Source organism: Oryx dammah, unplaced genomic scaffold, assembly GCF_014754425.2.
Source record: "Oryx dammah isolate SB20612 unplaced genomic scaffold, SCBI_Odam_1.1 HiC_scaffold_28, whole genome shotgun sequence".
In the NCBI taxonomy this organism is placed as follows: domain Eukaryota; kingdom Metazoa; phylum Chordata; class Mammalia; order Artiodactyla; family Bovidae; genus Oryx; species Oryx dammah.
Window position 1 is genome coordinate 105846112 of NW_024070212.1, and position 15567 is coordinate 105861678.

The 15567-nt window shown below is 46.3% G+C and overlaps 1 protein-coding gene across 1 annotated transcript in view; it reads left to right on the forward strand.

Annotated features, from left to right (window-relative positions):
• INPP5B (inositol polyphosphate-5-phosphatase B) overlaps positions 1-15567 on the forward strand; it is a 52496-nt gene that overhangs the window by 30200 nt on the left and 6729 nt on the right. The window contains 11 exon segments of the mRNA XM_040231603.1: positions 389-556; positions 1687-1788; positions 3526-3640; positions 4259-4375; positions 5033-5220; positions 6864-6975; positions 9386-9495; positions 10406-10541; positions 12217-12327; positions 13223-13385; positions 15328-15563. Of these exon segments, the coding sequence (XP_040087537.1) occupies positions 389-556; positions 1687-1788; positions 3526-3640; positions 4259-4375; positions 5033-5220; positions 6864-6975; positions 9386-9495; positions 10406-10541; positions 12217-12327; positions 13223-13385; positions 15328-15563 (1558 nt within the window).

The following is a 15567-nucleotide window of genomic DNA, read 5'->3' on the forward strand; positions in this document are numbered from 1 at the left end:
CCTTCTGGTCTGAGATTCTATGAATCAATGTACTATACAATCAACAACATATAAGGGGCCCTCCCTGGTGGTCCAGTGATTAACGCTCTGCATTTTCACTGCAGGGGGCTTGGGTTCGATTCCCTGGTAGGGGAACTAAGATCCTGCATGTCGTGTGGTATGGCCAAAAAAAATATGATGAAAACTTTTTCTCTCTCTTTTTTTACCCCCCCCCCCTTTTTTTTTAGGCACATGGGCTTAGTTGCTTCACAGCATGTAGGCTCTTCCCGGATCAGGGATCAAATTGAGGTCTCTTGCATTGGCAGACAGATTCTTTTGCCACTGAGCCACCAGGGAAGCCCTGATAAAAACTTTCTATAGAAACATTTTTGTTTGTTTGTTTTTCTAGACAGAACAAGTCCAAATCTGAAATAAGCAACATGGTTCGCTCCTCTACTATCACAGTATCAGACAAGGCTCACATTTTATCCATGCAGAAGTTTGGACTGCGAGATACAATTGTGAAATCACATCTAATACAGAAAGAAGAGGATTATACCTACATCCAGAACTTCAGGTAGCTCTCTGGATCTTAGACTGTTTCCACAGCCAAGTGATCACTCAGCTCTCTGAAATAGAAGCGCTTCCTCTGTACCCTACAGAATCACTCCCATCATTTTCTCAATGAGTGATTCCTTTCACTCTTCCTTGGCAGGCATTTATTCTGTGCCTTTTGTGGTATGGTGGGAAGGACATAACTTGTAACAAACAGTTGCAGAAATATTTGAAGATACCCCTGTGTGGAAGGAGGAGAGAGATCTTGATTTTTGGTTATGCCTCTGTGTATCTCTAGGTCATTTGGGGCCTTTAAAGAAAGTTGTTTGAATTGAAATTAATCACATGAAGTTAGTGATTGGTAATCTTTTTAGACAAAATGATTGAAAATTACATGAATAAACGGTGCAGGTTTGCCAGGTCTTTTAAAATCACTGCATTGGGACTATAAGACAAAGTAATGTTGCTTCTAGGGATCTAGATAGTGAATTGTCTTAGGGAGTTTGGGATGGACATGTACACACTGTTATATTTAAAATGGATAACCAACAAGGACCTGCTGTAGAGCACGTGGAACTCTGCTCAATGTTATGTAGCAGCCTGGATGGGAGGGGAGTTTGGGGGAGAATGGATGCATGTATATGTATGACTGAGTTCCCTTGCTGCTTACCTGAAACTATCACAACATTGTTAATCGGCTATACCCCAATACAAAATAAAAAGTTTCCAAAAAAAAAACAAAAAGTTTCCAAAAAAAAAAACAGAAAAAAGCCCTAGTGAATTATGTGAACACTGGTATTGCTTTCTTTCCAAAAGTAGTTGCCAGGGTACTTTTCTTTTCTTTTTTCATTTCAGTAGCACACACAGGACATAGTCATTTTGTGACTGTGACTGTCTAATGGCTATTAATGCTAAGTAGAAATGTTCAAAGTGGGTCTCTACTGTCTGAAGTTATCCCAAAAGCAACAAATGTCCTGGCAGACGCAGGTCACCCCTTGGTGCCACAGCCACTTGTCTAGGATGGCCGTGACGTTTCTGAAGTCTTCAAATTCCAGCCCAGAGAGACTGAAACCAGCCAGAGTCAGCATCCAGTGCTCTCCCCGTCGTGTCCATAGTTCTCCCAAGTGACCAGTGGATTGTCTTTGGCAACAGATTTTTTGTAGGAACGTACAATGTGAATGGACAGTCCCCCAAGGAGTGCCTCCGGCCCTGGCTCAGCCACGATACCCAGGCCCCAGATGTGTACTGTGTGGGGTGAGTGTCTTCTAATTGTCTCTGCATTTTTCAGAATGTGTAGCTGTGGTTGAAGGGATGGGGGCATGAATCTGTAACTGAGACTTCACAGCAGGTGAAGGGATTGAAGAACGAGCATATGCTTAATAACAGCTGCTCCTCTGTTCCTATGCTTCCTCGTAGTAAACAAATTTCTGGCACTATTAAAGTGATGTGCTTGGTACTGGAATGCTAATATTTAATTTTGAGTGCAACCCTCTGTTAAAAGCATATACCTTGAACTGAATTTTATTACTTAGACATTCAAAGCTTTGTTGGTTACAAAGCAAAAATATCTTTTGTGAGGGAAGGAAGGTTAAAAGGAAAGAAAAGGCCCCATCCAAGGACTTCCTTGGTGGTCCAGTGGCTTAGACTGTGCTCCTGATGCAGGGGACCTAGGTTCAATCCCTGGTGGATCCTACAGGCCACCTTGAAGATCCTTTGTGCCACAACTAAGACCTGAAAATGAAAGGGAAAGTCACTCAGTCGTGTCTGACTCTTTGTGACCCCATGGACTATACAGTCCATGGAATTCTCCAGGCCAGAATACTGGAGTGGGTAGTCTTTCCCTTCTCTAGGGGATCTTCCCAATCCAGGGATCAAACCCAGGTCTCCCACACTGCAGGCAGATTCTTTACCAGCTGAGCCACAAGGGAAGCCCAACTAAGACCTGGCACAGCCAAATAATTAAATATTTTAAAAGGGAGGGCCCCATCCATCAGTCTTTTTTTTTTTCCCCACACCTACTATCTTCTTACCACTGTACCAAATATTGTTGTTGGGGAGGGAGCAGCAAAGAAGCCTGGGTGGTAACGTGTAAAGCAACTAGAATTTGGAATTTATAGAGAGCTAGGTTTCAATCCGAAGAAGGCAATGGCACCCCACTCCAGTACTCTTGCCTGGGAAATCCCGTGGACAGAGGAGCCTCGTAGGCTGCAGTCCATGAGGTCGCTAAGAGTCAGACACGACTGAGTGACTTCACTTTCACTTTTCACTTTCATGCATTGGAGAAGGAAATGGCAACCCACTCCAGTGTTCTTGCCTGGAGAATCCCAGGGACAGGGGAGCCTGGTGGGCTGCTGTCTATGGGGTCACACAGAGTCGGACACGACTGATGCGACTTAGCAGCAGTAGCAGGTTTCAATCTCGGAGAAGGCAGTGGTAACCCACTCCCGTACTCTTGCCTGAAAAATCCCGTGGATGGAGGCACCTGGTAGGGTGCAGTCCATGCGGTCGCGAAGAGTCAGATACAACTGAGCGACTTCACTTTCACTTTTCACTTTCATGCATTGGAGAAAGAAATGGCAACCCACTCCAGTGTTCTTGCCTGGAAAGTCCCAGGGACGGCGGAGCCTGGTAGGCTGCCATCTATGGGGTTGCACAGGTCAGACACGACTGAAGCGACTTAGCAGCAGCCTCAGGTTTCAATCTATTTGCCGCCTGGTGCTTATGTGAGCTAGTGATCTCAGATGTAAAGACTGGAAACTCTTCCAAGTACTTCAGGCTCATTATGAAGATGAAAAGGGCCACTGCTTGAGAAAGCACCTGGTACGTTCCTGGGCCTTTAGTCCTTTGTCTCTAAGTGTTTGTTTTTCTTCTTCTTTGAGGATCCTGCAGTTTAGCTAGAAAGATAGGCCTTACACAGCTTAACCAATCTGAGAATGTGCCATCTCGCACATTACCCTTCTCTACTCCCTGACTGGTTGCTTCTCCTAATAGGTTCCAGGAGCTTGATCTGAGTAAGGAAGCCTTTTTCTTCCATGATACCCCAAAGGAGGAAGAGTGGTTTAAAGCTGTATCAGAGGGTCTTCATCCAGACGCCAAATATGCAAAGGTATGAGAAGAGTCTGGGACCTTCTGACTTTGTGTTGCCATGCGGGGAAATGCTAAGACAACTTTTCACTTCCGCTGCGACTTTCATCAAAAGCCAAGCCCTTCCCTGGTGGTCCAGAGCTTGAGACTCTGCCTGCCAATGCAGAGGACATGGGTTCGATCCCTGGTCCGGGAAGATCCCACGTGCCTCAGGGCAAGTAAGCCCACGAGCAGCAACTGCCGAGCCCACACACTACAGCTATGGAAGCCTGCATTTCTCGAGCCTGTGCTCCATAGAACCACCGCAATGAGAAGCCCGCACACCGCAACGAGTAGCCCCCACCTCTCAGCAACTAGAGAAGGCCCCTTCACAGCAGTGATGACACAGCCAGCTAGAAAGGAAGGGAGGAAGGAAGTCCTATTGATGCTCTGATGTTCAGTTCCAGGAGCGGCTTCTCAGGTCTCGGCACCTGTAGGCTGCTGAGGTTATCACAGGGTGTGGCCAGTGAGTCGATCAGGTAATTACCCAGTTTCCTGGTGTGGAGCAGGAGATACAGGAGTCCTCACAGCCAGCTTCTCGTCCACTTTTCCTTTCAACTCCCCATTAATGCCGTGACTTCAACGCATGTTTCTCTTCCAGGTGAAGCTCATCCGACTGGTTGGGATTATGCTGCTGCTATATGTCAAACAGGAGCATGCCGCGTACATCTCAGAAGTGGAAGCTGAGACGGTGGGGACAGGAATCATGGGGAGAATGGTGAGTTCCTGGTTGGTACAGGGAGGGCCTTGGTCCCTAAGGTCTCGAGCCTGCTTCTCATGATACCACAACTACCTGTGTCCCAGCTTGAGGGTACTGGCATCACCAGATGACCTGTCCCCTCATGATCTAGCAGGAACTGATGGAGGAGGCCATTCTGAAATTGTATTTTAGTGACTTGCTGGCCGACTTGCCCAGTTAGCCCTCATCCTCACGGCCGCTCCACTCTGTAGCCTCCAAGTGGGTCCTTCCATTTAATGTATGACCCATGTCGCAGAAGCTTTATTGGATCACCAAGGGAAAGAAAGAAAGAATGCTAATAATAGGTTTACCATTTTTCTTCTTGAAGCTGTCAAAGTCCTCCTCTTAGGTTGCGAGCTTAGCTTCCCGGGCTGGGGGTGGGGTGTGGGGTGGGGGTGGGGAGTGTGTGGCTTGCCTGTGATCTATTGCAGAGTGGACTCGCCTTCACCGCTGGCTGCCTGGTCCTTCTGTCTTCTTGCGTTTGTTTTCCCACCTATAAATATGCAACCCTGCTTTACTCATCTCCCAGGATTGTGACACAGACTGACTAAAAGAGAACATTTTGAAAGCCCACGGGTTTGAATGACTATCACAGTAAGGTTGGGAACTGTGCCTTTTCTGGGCTCCCTTTCACAGGGTAACAAAGGGGGCGTGGCCATCCGGTTCCAGTTTCACAACACCAGCATCTGCGTGGTCAATTCCCACCTGGCAGCCCACACGGAGGAGTACGAGAGGAGGAACCAGGACTACAAAGACATTTGTTCTCGAATGCAGTTCTGTCAGGTCGACCCAAGCCTGCCCCCTCTCACCATCAGCAAGCACGAGTGAGTCTGGCCTTCCACCCCGAGTAGTGTGCCGGGCCGCACAGTCCAAGCTGAGGGCTCTCTGTTTCATTAGGGAGGGGACCGGGGGCGGCTTCCCACCACCTGAGCGGGAACTCTCAGCCAACTCTCGGTTATACAGGGATTACACCTCTTGGAAATTTTTAGTTTCCCCACTTACCATCTGGCCAACCTCTCGAATTTTCTCAGACACACCATTTGTTCCTGGAAAATGTGTAAGATATTTTTTTAACACAGTCCGCCTTGATGCAGTATCATGAGAAAAGCCTCGCCAGAGCGGGCGTCTTGAGCACAGGTTTTAGAAGTATGGTTCAGGGCTCTGCCTGCCTGTTGTCTCCAGAAGCATGTGCGGTTGAGGATGGGGCTGCATTTCCCAGTCTTTACGCCGTCTTTTTCGCCTCTTGATTCAACATTCTGGAGCTGTGGTTGCAGCTGCTTGGGGTGTCTGGTGCTAATGTTCATTCTCTTTATTTCATTTATCTCCAGTACTTGCTCTCTGTCTAAACTCAAGGCATATTGGAATTTTAGACTTTACAGTAACACTTGAAACTTACGCCCCTTCTTCTTATAACAAGGAAGAAGCCACTGGGGCTGTGGTGTCTGCCAGGGAGTACACAGAGCCCAGCCTCTCATCCGCCTGCTGCGTCTGTAGGACCATCTTGATTGGTGTGCTGGAAGCTGCCAGAATGGCTTTCCGTCTCCAGGGGACCTAGCAGGCACTGGGTCTTGCATTCTGCTGACCCAGCAGCATCCCAGTGTGTGAGGCTGCATGTCAGCTTGTTTGCATTTAGCTCGTGGGTGCATTCATTTTGGTGTCTGTGTGCTGCCACGCGGCTTCTCTCATAACCTGGCTCCTGGCTTCACGTAGAGCAGTATTGGTCTTCACGGAATGTGCAGTGTCACCTGGGAGCATCCAGTGATCATGTTCCCAAAGCAGCAGGTGTAAGAAAACACCTGTTGCGTTCTGCAGAAGGAGCTGGCTGGTAACGCAGTGGTGGTTAAACTGAGACGCCACTGGACAGGTCAGGCTTTGTTTCAGAGGAACTCTGCTCCAGAAACAAAGGCCAAGAGCGTGCCTTGGGGGCTGGAGTGTGCATGGAGGCAGAGGCAGCATCGTGGCATCATCTGGCTTGGGGTCCCCGAGTGATTGACAGGACTCCTAATACTTGATCTTTCCCCCTCTTCCCAGGAGAGGTAAATTATTGTCTTGCTTTTAGATCTTATTAGACTATCTTGCCAGCTGTGCTTGGTTGCTTCAGTCGTGTCTGACTCTTTGTGACCCTATGGACTGTAGCCTGCCAGGCTCCTCTGTCCATGGGACTCTCCAGGCAAGAATACTGGAGTGGGTTGCCATGCCCTCCTCCCTTTCCAGCTGTATGGGAATAAAATAGTCAAGGAGAACACAAGGCTGTTGCCGGTGAACTTGGAGCAAGATAACTGAGTAAGCGGCATGCTAGACATGATGTTAAATGGGATGGCAAGAGGAAAAGAGACCCTGAGCAGCCAAGTTCCTTCCCCGCGCAGCTCCCGAGACGTAGCCTCCGGGGCCTTCTGTCTGAAGCGCAGCGGATAGGGTGGGCGAAGCTCCTCCTAACCCCTGTGCCCTTTGTGCTCTGTCCCCGCAGTGTGATCTTGTGGCTGGGGGACCTCAACTACAGGATAGAAGATCCGGATGTGGAAAAAGTGAAAAAACTCGTCGAAGAGAAGGCCTTTCAAACGCTGTATGCGTATGACCAGGTACCAGCGGCCACCCGGGCGCTCTTCAGGCAGCTGTCGTTGCCCTTCCCACGCCCCATGGGAGGGCGCAGAAAGCCTGGCTGCCCAGCTGCGCCTCTTCTTCCTCGTCTGGGGAGCTGGTGCCCACCGTTCCTTTCTTTCCTCCATCTGTGCTGCCTCTCCTACAGCTGTCTGCCCCACTTGCCCTTGAGGTTTGTCTCCCTTGGAGGCAAGAGCTATTCTCTTTCTCTCTGTCTCGTTTGCGCCCATTCATTCAGTCATTCAAGTTGGGGCCAAAAGGGAGCCAAGCTTCTCATCAAGACAATATTAGTCCTCTGTATATTTCGGATGATTTACTGATGTTTCGAATGGGCCCCCCGTGCCCGCTGCCCCTGCCCCTCAGCAGACCTGTGCCGTGTGCTGGACCACTCTTTTTCTGAAGGGCTGTCTTCACTTCCAGAAAGAATCCGTTGTGTCCCCTGCTAGCCTCTACCGTTGTTTGGGTTATCATTCCTTTCTCAGAGCATTAGCTCTTTCCCAGGATATGAGAAACCTGTTTCTCTCAGACGTTCTTCAGGGTAGTCCTCTCAAGAGATTCTGAAACTGTTCAAGCGGTCAGAGTTGTTTGGGATGTCACAGTCCTTTTTCTTTCTAGCCTGTATCTCCCTTTTAATCATCTTTGTATTGTCGTTAGTCTAAATCTTTCTGTTACCTTTATTTTTCTCCCAGTGAGATCAATTAAGGGGAAAAAAATCCCAAGTCTGTTACGTCTTTCTTTATAGAATAATCTCTTTAGTGACCCATTTTTCTCTCTCATTCTTTTCCTTGGTAAATTAGTCTCTTTATTCCCCTTTTCAGCATTATCCCTTGTCTGTCTTTTTTCTAGACTGCAGCATTCTTATTTCCCTGGGAGTTCAATACCATCTCTTCTTCCCTTTTCTGGTCTCTCCTTAAGTAATAGTAACCAGTTTGTGTGTTTCCTTGCTTTCCAAATGGTTTCAAGATTTATATTTACCCTTTTTTTTTAAATTTATTTTTTACTATTCTTATTTTGGCTATGCTCAGTCTTTGTTGTGGTTTGCAGGCTCCAGGGCATGCAGGCTCCGTAGTTGCCACATGAGGGCTTAGTTGCTCCGAGGTATGCAGGATCTTAGTTCCCCCAACCAGGGGTCAAAGCCAAGTCCACGGTATTGGAAGGTAGATTCTCAGCCACCAGACCATCAAGAAAGTCCTCATATTTACCCATTTAAGAGTCACCTTGGACTTCCCTGGTGGTCCAGGAGTTAAGACTGTGCTTCTATTGTAGGGGTGTGGGTTCAATCCCTGGTCTGGGAAGTTCCGTATGCCATGCAGTGCATCCAGAAAAAAGCAAAAGGGAAAGAATCATCTTACACTATTTTAATTTCCTGTTGCTTTTTCCTTAATAGTTTTTTTTTTTTTTTTTTTTTAAGGAATTCCTATTTTGAGGTTTGTCAACTGTTGTCCCCTGGATAGCTGACCCTTTCACCAAAGTTAGAGCTTACAGTTCTTCACCAGGCCACACAGCACCAAGCTTGGTGCTCCAGGGAGGGGGCAGGAACACCCGTGGTTTTTCTCTCTTGCTGAGAAGGAGCTCTTAGAACCAGTGCAGTGGCAAGGAGGCCAGTTATTATCGTAATGTGTCAGGCACTGTTCTAAGTTGACAGCTTATCTTTGCAACAATCCTGTGAGGCAGATTCTATTATAAATCCAGAATTTACAGATGGGGAAACCAAACCATAGAGCTCCCCCCAGTTCATATAACTGATTTGACAAACCTCTTTAAAGAATTGTTTTAGTTTAAACTTAATTCATAATGGTTTGGTTACACCTCTACTATATATTTATACATACTTGGAAGTTCCCTTTTGCTTTTTGGATTGTATCTTTACAGGCCTTTTTTTAATGCGGTTTTATCTCTCTGTATATTGGAACACCTGTGCTACACAGATGATGTGTTTGATACCTGGAAGAGAAACTATATCCATAAACTAATCCTCCTAGGGGCATCTCAGTAAGATGGAGCTCAGGCCCCTCAGACATGGATACAGTTTTATAAAAGAGCCTTAAAAATTGTATTGCAGGCAGAATAGTCAGCATGCTCCTCTTCCTGGGAGTTAATTAACTCGAGGTCTTACAGAGTAACTTTCTTTCTGTTCTGTTTTTTTTTTTTTTTTTTGGACACTGTGCAGCATGTGCGGTCTGAGTTCCCCAACCAGGTATCAAACCCATATCCCTTGCAGTGGAAGCATGGAGTCCTAACCACCAGAGAATTCCCACGGAATAGTTTTCTCAGGGGCCTTTCCTTTGGGGTTAGGGTTTAGATTCCAGATTGGTTTCCTTTCTTCTGCTAATTCAAGGTTTGACCTTTTTATGCTGAGATTTTTTTTTTTTTCTTCCATCCTTTGTGTAGCTGAGAGCTCAGGTGGCTGCAAAGGCTGTCTTCGAGGGCTTCAGTGAGGGTGAGCTCACGTTCCAGCCTACCTATAAGTATGATACTGGCTCCGATGACTGGGATACCAGGTAGGTCAGAGGTTGCTTCGGAGGCTGAGCAAATAGAAACTCAGAAACTATGGAAGTGCTTTCCCTCGTGGACCTACAGAAGAAGATAGGCTTCCTGTCACTTCTTCCTCAGGCCAAACATTTTCTCTCAGTGTCTGTTCATTAAGTAGACTGCCTTCCTACACTTTTTTTTTTTTTTTAAATACTTATTTATTTGGCTGGTCTGGGTCTTAGTTGTACCACGCAAGACCTTCGTTGTGACAGATCTCTAGTGAACTCTCTAGCTGTGGCTCAGGGCTTAGTGGCCCTGCGAGGCATGTGCAGTCTGATTCCCTGACCAGGGATCGAACCTGGGCACTCTGCATTGAGAGCCTGGAGTCCTAATCCCTGGGCACCCCAAGGAAAGTCCCCACCATAATTCTTAAGACTCGTTTCCCTTCCAGCTATGCTTAGGGTGATGATTCCAACAGACTGAGCTTGTACTTGATCATTACATGGTAGTTCATATTTTTATGAGGGCCTATGGGAAGCTGTTCAGTACTTGTATTATCTCATGTAATCTTCTCAACAACCCATTGAAGTAGGTATAATTTATTATCCTCATTTTATAGACCGGGGAACAAAAGCCCCCCACCCCCAAATTCAAGATCTTCCCAAACAGGCAAGCGCTGAAGCAGGAATTGAAGCCAAGCAGTAGGAATTCACGATCTGTTTTAACCGGCATCTTTTGAGGCCCACAGAATGCTTACCCTCAGATGGCTGTGACTCTGGCCTGATCCCCATAGGAAGGTGGAGGGCAGAAATCATCCTGAACAGCGTTTTGGCTTTGAGCTTGCAGCTGTTTGGGGGTGACACCGCAGGATACGCGCTACCCCAGGCGTCGGGCGCCGCTGTGCCTCGGAGGGCTTTCAGTGTGGGTTTTGCATTTCAGCGAGAAGTGTCGTGCTCCTGCCTGGTGTGACCGGGTCCTCTGGAAAGGGAAGAACATCACTCAGCTGAGCTACCAGAGCCACATGGCCCTGAAGACCAGTGACCACAAGCCCGTCAGCTCAGTGTTTGACATTGGGGTAGGTGGGCAGCTGGGACCAAGTTGCCATCGTCCTCTAGGGAATTGGTCCCCACAGCTGAGACCATTTTTGTCTTTCTGGTCTCCTCCTCCCACCTTGAATGAGAGGAGTCTCCTTTTAAAAATGGTTTCAATTTAAATTTCATTCATAAATGTTTTGTAGACTTCTACTTTATGTCTCTATGTACATGGAAGTTCCCCTTTGCTCTTTGGACTGTTTCTTTCCAGACCTTTTTCTATGCAGTGTGTCAGTATTCTATATATAACATAGAGGAAGTTTCTCCCTTTTTGTAAAAGAAATCTATCACACCCATGGTCCTGAGAACATCTTTTTCCCCCACTGGCTATTTTTTAGGAGATCTTTTCATGTTGGTAAGGGTAGAGCTCCCTCCTCATTATTTTTAAGGGCTGTAACATATTTCATAGTATGGAGGAACCATGTTTGTATTGATAATTTAAGTTGTTTCCAAAATGGTGCTATGATATACATTGCTATAGTGACCAGCCTTCATATATATCTTTGTGTGTCAATGTGAACATTTCTGTAGAATGAAATTACTAGAGGTGAAATGAGTGGTTCAGAGAAAAATGTATTTTATTTTTATTTGAGCCTACAAAATTGTCCTCCCAGCATCCTTACCATTTTACTCTTCTGCCAACCATGAATGAGCTTCTTTTCCCACAATCTGGCTAATACTGGGTTTTAGCAATCTTTTAAATTTCTACCAATCCAGTGAGCCAAATGAGAAAGATACTTCATTCTTTTAGATTATACTTCCCTGATTACTAGTGAAGCTGAACATCTTTTTTTTTTTTGTCGAAGTATCGTTGACTTACAATAAATATCTTAAAAAAACATCTTTTTATTTATGTATTCTCCACTTGTATCTCCTCTTCAGTGACTTCTGTGTTTCTTTATATATTATCAGTTCTCGAGGGTGCAGGCAGAGGTGCCTCAGAATCCACAAGGGTGTGGGTGGTTTGAAAAAAGCCTAATGAGTGTTGTAACTGAGGTTTTATTATTGGAAGATGACAAGAATTGTAATTCAAAATGTAGAAGGGAAAGCCTGACAAAAGCTTCTTGGCTGATGGAACACAGGTTTAAAAAGCCTGTGAAATGCTGCTTTGACTCAAAGCCCTAGACAAGCTCCTGCCTGCCGGCCTGTTGGCAGCAGCAAGCATAGCAGAGACAGGCAGGGGCGTCTCTCTGCCCTGACTTCAGACCCTGCAGAACTGCTCACCCAGCTTTTACTCCTGTATCATTTTTTTCTGCTAATCGGGATTTTACGAGAGGCTTTGCCTCTGGGGGACCCTTCTACGTCTATTGTTAATTGGCTTCTTTGTTCATTAATTAAATCTGTTTAGTATTCACTTTCTGTGTTGCTATCAACTGCTATTTCCCAAGGCTGTGAATGTCCTCTAAAAGCAGCAGTCACCAGCCTTTTTGGCACCAGGGACCGGTTTCATGGAAGACAATTTTTCCATGGATAGGGAAGAGTGGGGCAATGGTTTGGGGATGATTCAAACACGTTACATTCACTGTGTACTTTATTTCTATTATTATTACATCAGCTCCACCTCAGACTGTTAGGCATTAGATTCTGGAGATTGGGGACCCTGAAAAAGAGAAAGTGGGTGGAAGCCAAGGCACTGAGTCTCTGTTGTTTCCCTTCCAGGTGCGGGTCATCAATGAAGAGCTGTATCGGAAAACTCTGGAGGAGATTGTTCGCTCCCTGGATAAGATGGAAAACGCCAATATCCCTTCCGTGTCCCTTTCCAAGCGAGAGGTAGAAAGGATGTGATAATGCCTCAGGCTCTTCTCTTTGTAGAACATAAATCTCATCTGCTAGGTCTCAGAACTCGAAGGGGCAGCTGTCAGGCTCCTGGTCTCTATAGTCTTCCTTGATCGGCTGCTTCTAGACAAAGTGAGGCTGATGATGCCAGCTGACAGGAGAGGGGGTGTTGGTTTAGGTTTGGTTCACCTCTTGGTCTTTTAAACCAAAAGCCTGTAACCTTTTGTGGCTCCTATATTTTACCCATACATGGGCCCTCCATAGGTTAAATAAGTCACAGAGGATCCAAAATGTGTTTCACTTGATCTTAGTATAGTGTGTGCATTCTTGCCCTGGGTTTGTCTTCCTACTGATGCTTTGCTTTGAGATTGAGTCCAAAATGTGGGGTACCTGTGAGTTGAGAGGGAAGGCAGTATGGAAAAGTAACAGGCATTGGGAGAAGTCAATTTAGGGCTAAAGATTTTTCAGAGAAGTGCCACAGCAAAGATCATTCAGAATTGACAGTAAAAAGTCAATTAAATGAGGATTTATGGTGAGGGTATTTTTAATGTCCTAAATGTCCAGCTGCAGGGAAGGAGGAGCTTCATTTTCACATTTGGGAGTGGAATGGGTGAAGGATATTTTGGGTATGGTCTTTGGGTATAGGAGATTCTGTTAGGGGATTTTTTGTGTTTTTTTGAGTTTAGAATTTCTGAGTTAAACACTAACAACTAGTCTTTAGTAGTAGCAGCTATGGTCTCCCAGGTAAATACTTAGAAAACAAAAGCATGATTTGAAAGGGATGGTCCTTCGTTTTCTTCCCAGGAAGGGCAAGGATTGCCCAGTTGGGTGGTTGGGCAGGTTGCCGAGGAGAGGGCACTGGTCTGACTGGTCCCGGGCTTGTCCCCAGTTCTGTTTTCAGAACGTGAAGTACATGCATCTGCAGGTAGAGTCCTTTACCATTCGGAATGGACAGGTGCCGTGTCAGTTTGAGTTCATCAGCAAGCCTAACGAAGAGTCCTACTGTAAGCAGTGGCTTCGAGCCAGCCCCAGCCGAGGGTTCCTCCTGCCAGGTAAGGCCTCTGTCCCTGGCTTCCTGGTGGCTGATTTGGGGAACACCCTACCCTGTCTTTTGCCCATTCTCCTAGAATAAACTTTTTGTTTCTGAATGTTTTGTTGTTTGCTTGACACTTTTTCAAAGCCCTGTGGATGTTCAGTTCAGTTCAGTTGCTTAGTCATGTCCAACTCTTTGTGATCCCATGGAGTGCGGCGTGCCAGGCCTACCTGTCCATCACCAACTCCTGGAGTTTATTCAGACTCATGTCCATTGAGTCCATGATGCCATCCAACCATCTCATCCTCTGTTGTCCCCTTCTCCTCCTGCCTTCAATGTTTCCCAGCATCAGGGTCTTTTCCAATGAGTCAGTTCTTCACATCAGGTGGCCAGAGTATTGGAGTTTCAGCATCAGTCTTTCCAATGAATATTCAGGACTGATTTCCTTTAGGATGGACTGGTTGGATCTCCTTGCTGTCCAAGGGACTCTCAAAATGGAGATACGTCCGTAGATGTAAAATAGTAAAGGGCGTGAGTTTGACGTCAAAAGTATTCTCAGTCATGTGGATGTTCTATAATTTCACACAGAGAAAACACAAGAGTTCTGTGAAGCAGGTGTGGCTGTAACAAGAACCCTTTCACTTTCTGTCTCACTATAGTCAACTCCTAATTATCTGCTCTTGTGGCGAAGATAATAGGGTGGTCATCCAGAAATTATGTCCGGCCCGACCACCCGTATCTCTCTCCCAGCTTCTCCTTGGCACTGTGTTATGCTGTGAGGCAAAGGGGTTAGCCTGTTTTGTCGTCAGTTCACATGTCATATACAGATGTGAGAGCTGGACAGTAAAGAAGGCTGAGCGCTGAAGAATTGATGCTTTCAAATTGTGATGCTGGAGAAGACTCTTGAGAGTCCTTTGGACAATAAGGAGATCAAAACAGTCAATCCTAAAAGAAAGCCACTCTTAAATATTCATCAGAAGGACTGATGCTTAAGCTGAAGCTCCAGTACTTTGGCCACCTGATGTGAAGAGCTGATTCCTTGGAAAAGACCCTGATGATGGGAAAGATTGAAAGCAAAAGAAGGGGATGGCAGAGGATGAGATGGTTAGATAGCATCACCAACTCAATGGACCTGAATTTGAGCAAACTCTGGGAGATAGAGGAGGACAGAGGAGCCTGGCATGCTGCAGTCCACGAGGTCGCCGAGAGTCAGACATGATTTAGTGACTGAACAAAAGCAAGCAGACAGTTCACAGTCTAATAACATGTTATATTTTCTACTAGATCCACACCTTCTTATTGTTTGTAGCTTGAGTGTGAAGTGAAGTGAAGTGAAGTTGCTCAGTAGTGTCCGACTCTTTGCGACTCTATGGACTGTAGCCTACGAGGCTCCTCCGTCCATGGGATTTTCCAGGCAAGAATACAGGAGTGGGTTGCCATTTCCTTCTCCAGAGGATCCTCCCAACCCAGGGATCAAACCCCGGTCTCTCACATTGTAGGCAGACACGTTATCGCCTGAGCCACCAGGGAAGTAGAACCTAGCTTGAGCAGTGCTACCTAGAACGTGAATTTAATAGCAGTTACCTATTCGTGTTTCTGTTTACTGCATTCAGTTCCCCTTTGGACCATAAACTCCTTGTTCATGTGTCTCTTGAGTATGTGCGTGTGTGCGTGCTGAGCCTCTTCAGTCGGGTCCAACTCTTCCTGATGCTATGGACTATAGCATGCCAGGCTTTTCTGTCCATGAGTTTCTCCAGGCAAGATACCGGAGTGGGTCGCCAAGCCCTCCTCCGGAGGAGTCTCTTGAGTGCTGAGCATGTAAATTCTTGCTGGTTGGCTGATACCTCTTATTTCCTTCCCCTAACTCTGTATGCCCGACCCTCTGCCAGCCTGTCTTCTCTCCCCGTTTCCTCTTGGCCTCCCGCCAACCAGCATTTCTTTTTACATTTTTTTTTTTTCAGATTCTGCTGTTGAGATTGAATTAGAGCTATTTGTAAATAAGACCACAGCTACAAAGCTCAACTCGGGTGAAGACAAAATAGAGGACATTCTGGTTTTGCACTTGCACAGGGGAAAGGATTACTTCTTGTCTGTGTCTGGGAACTACATGCCAAGCTGCTTCGGATCGCCCATTCACACGTTGTGCTACATGAAGGAGCCAATTTTGGACTTACCACTAGAAACCATTAGAGAGCTGGTGA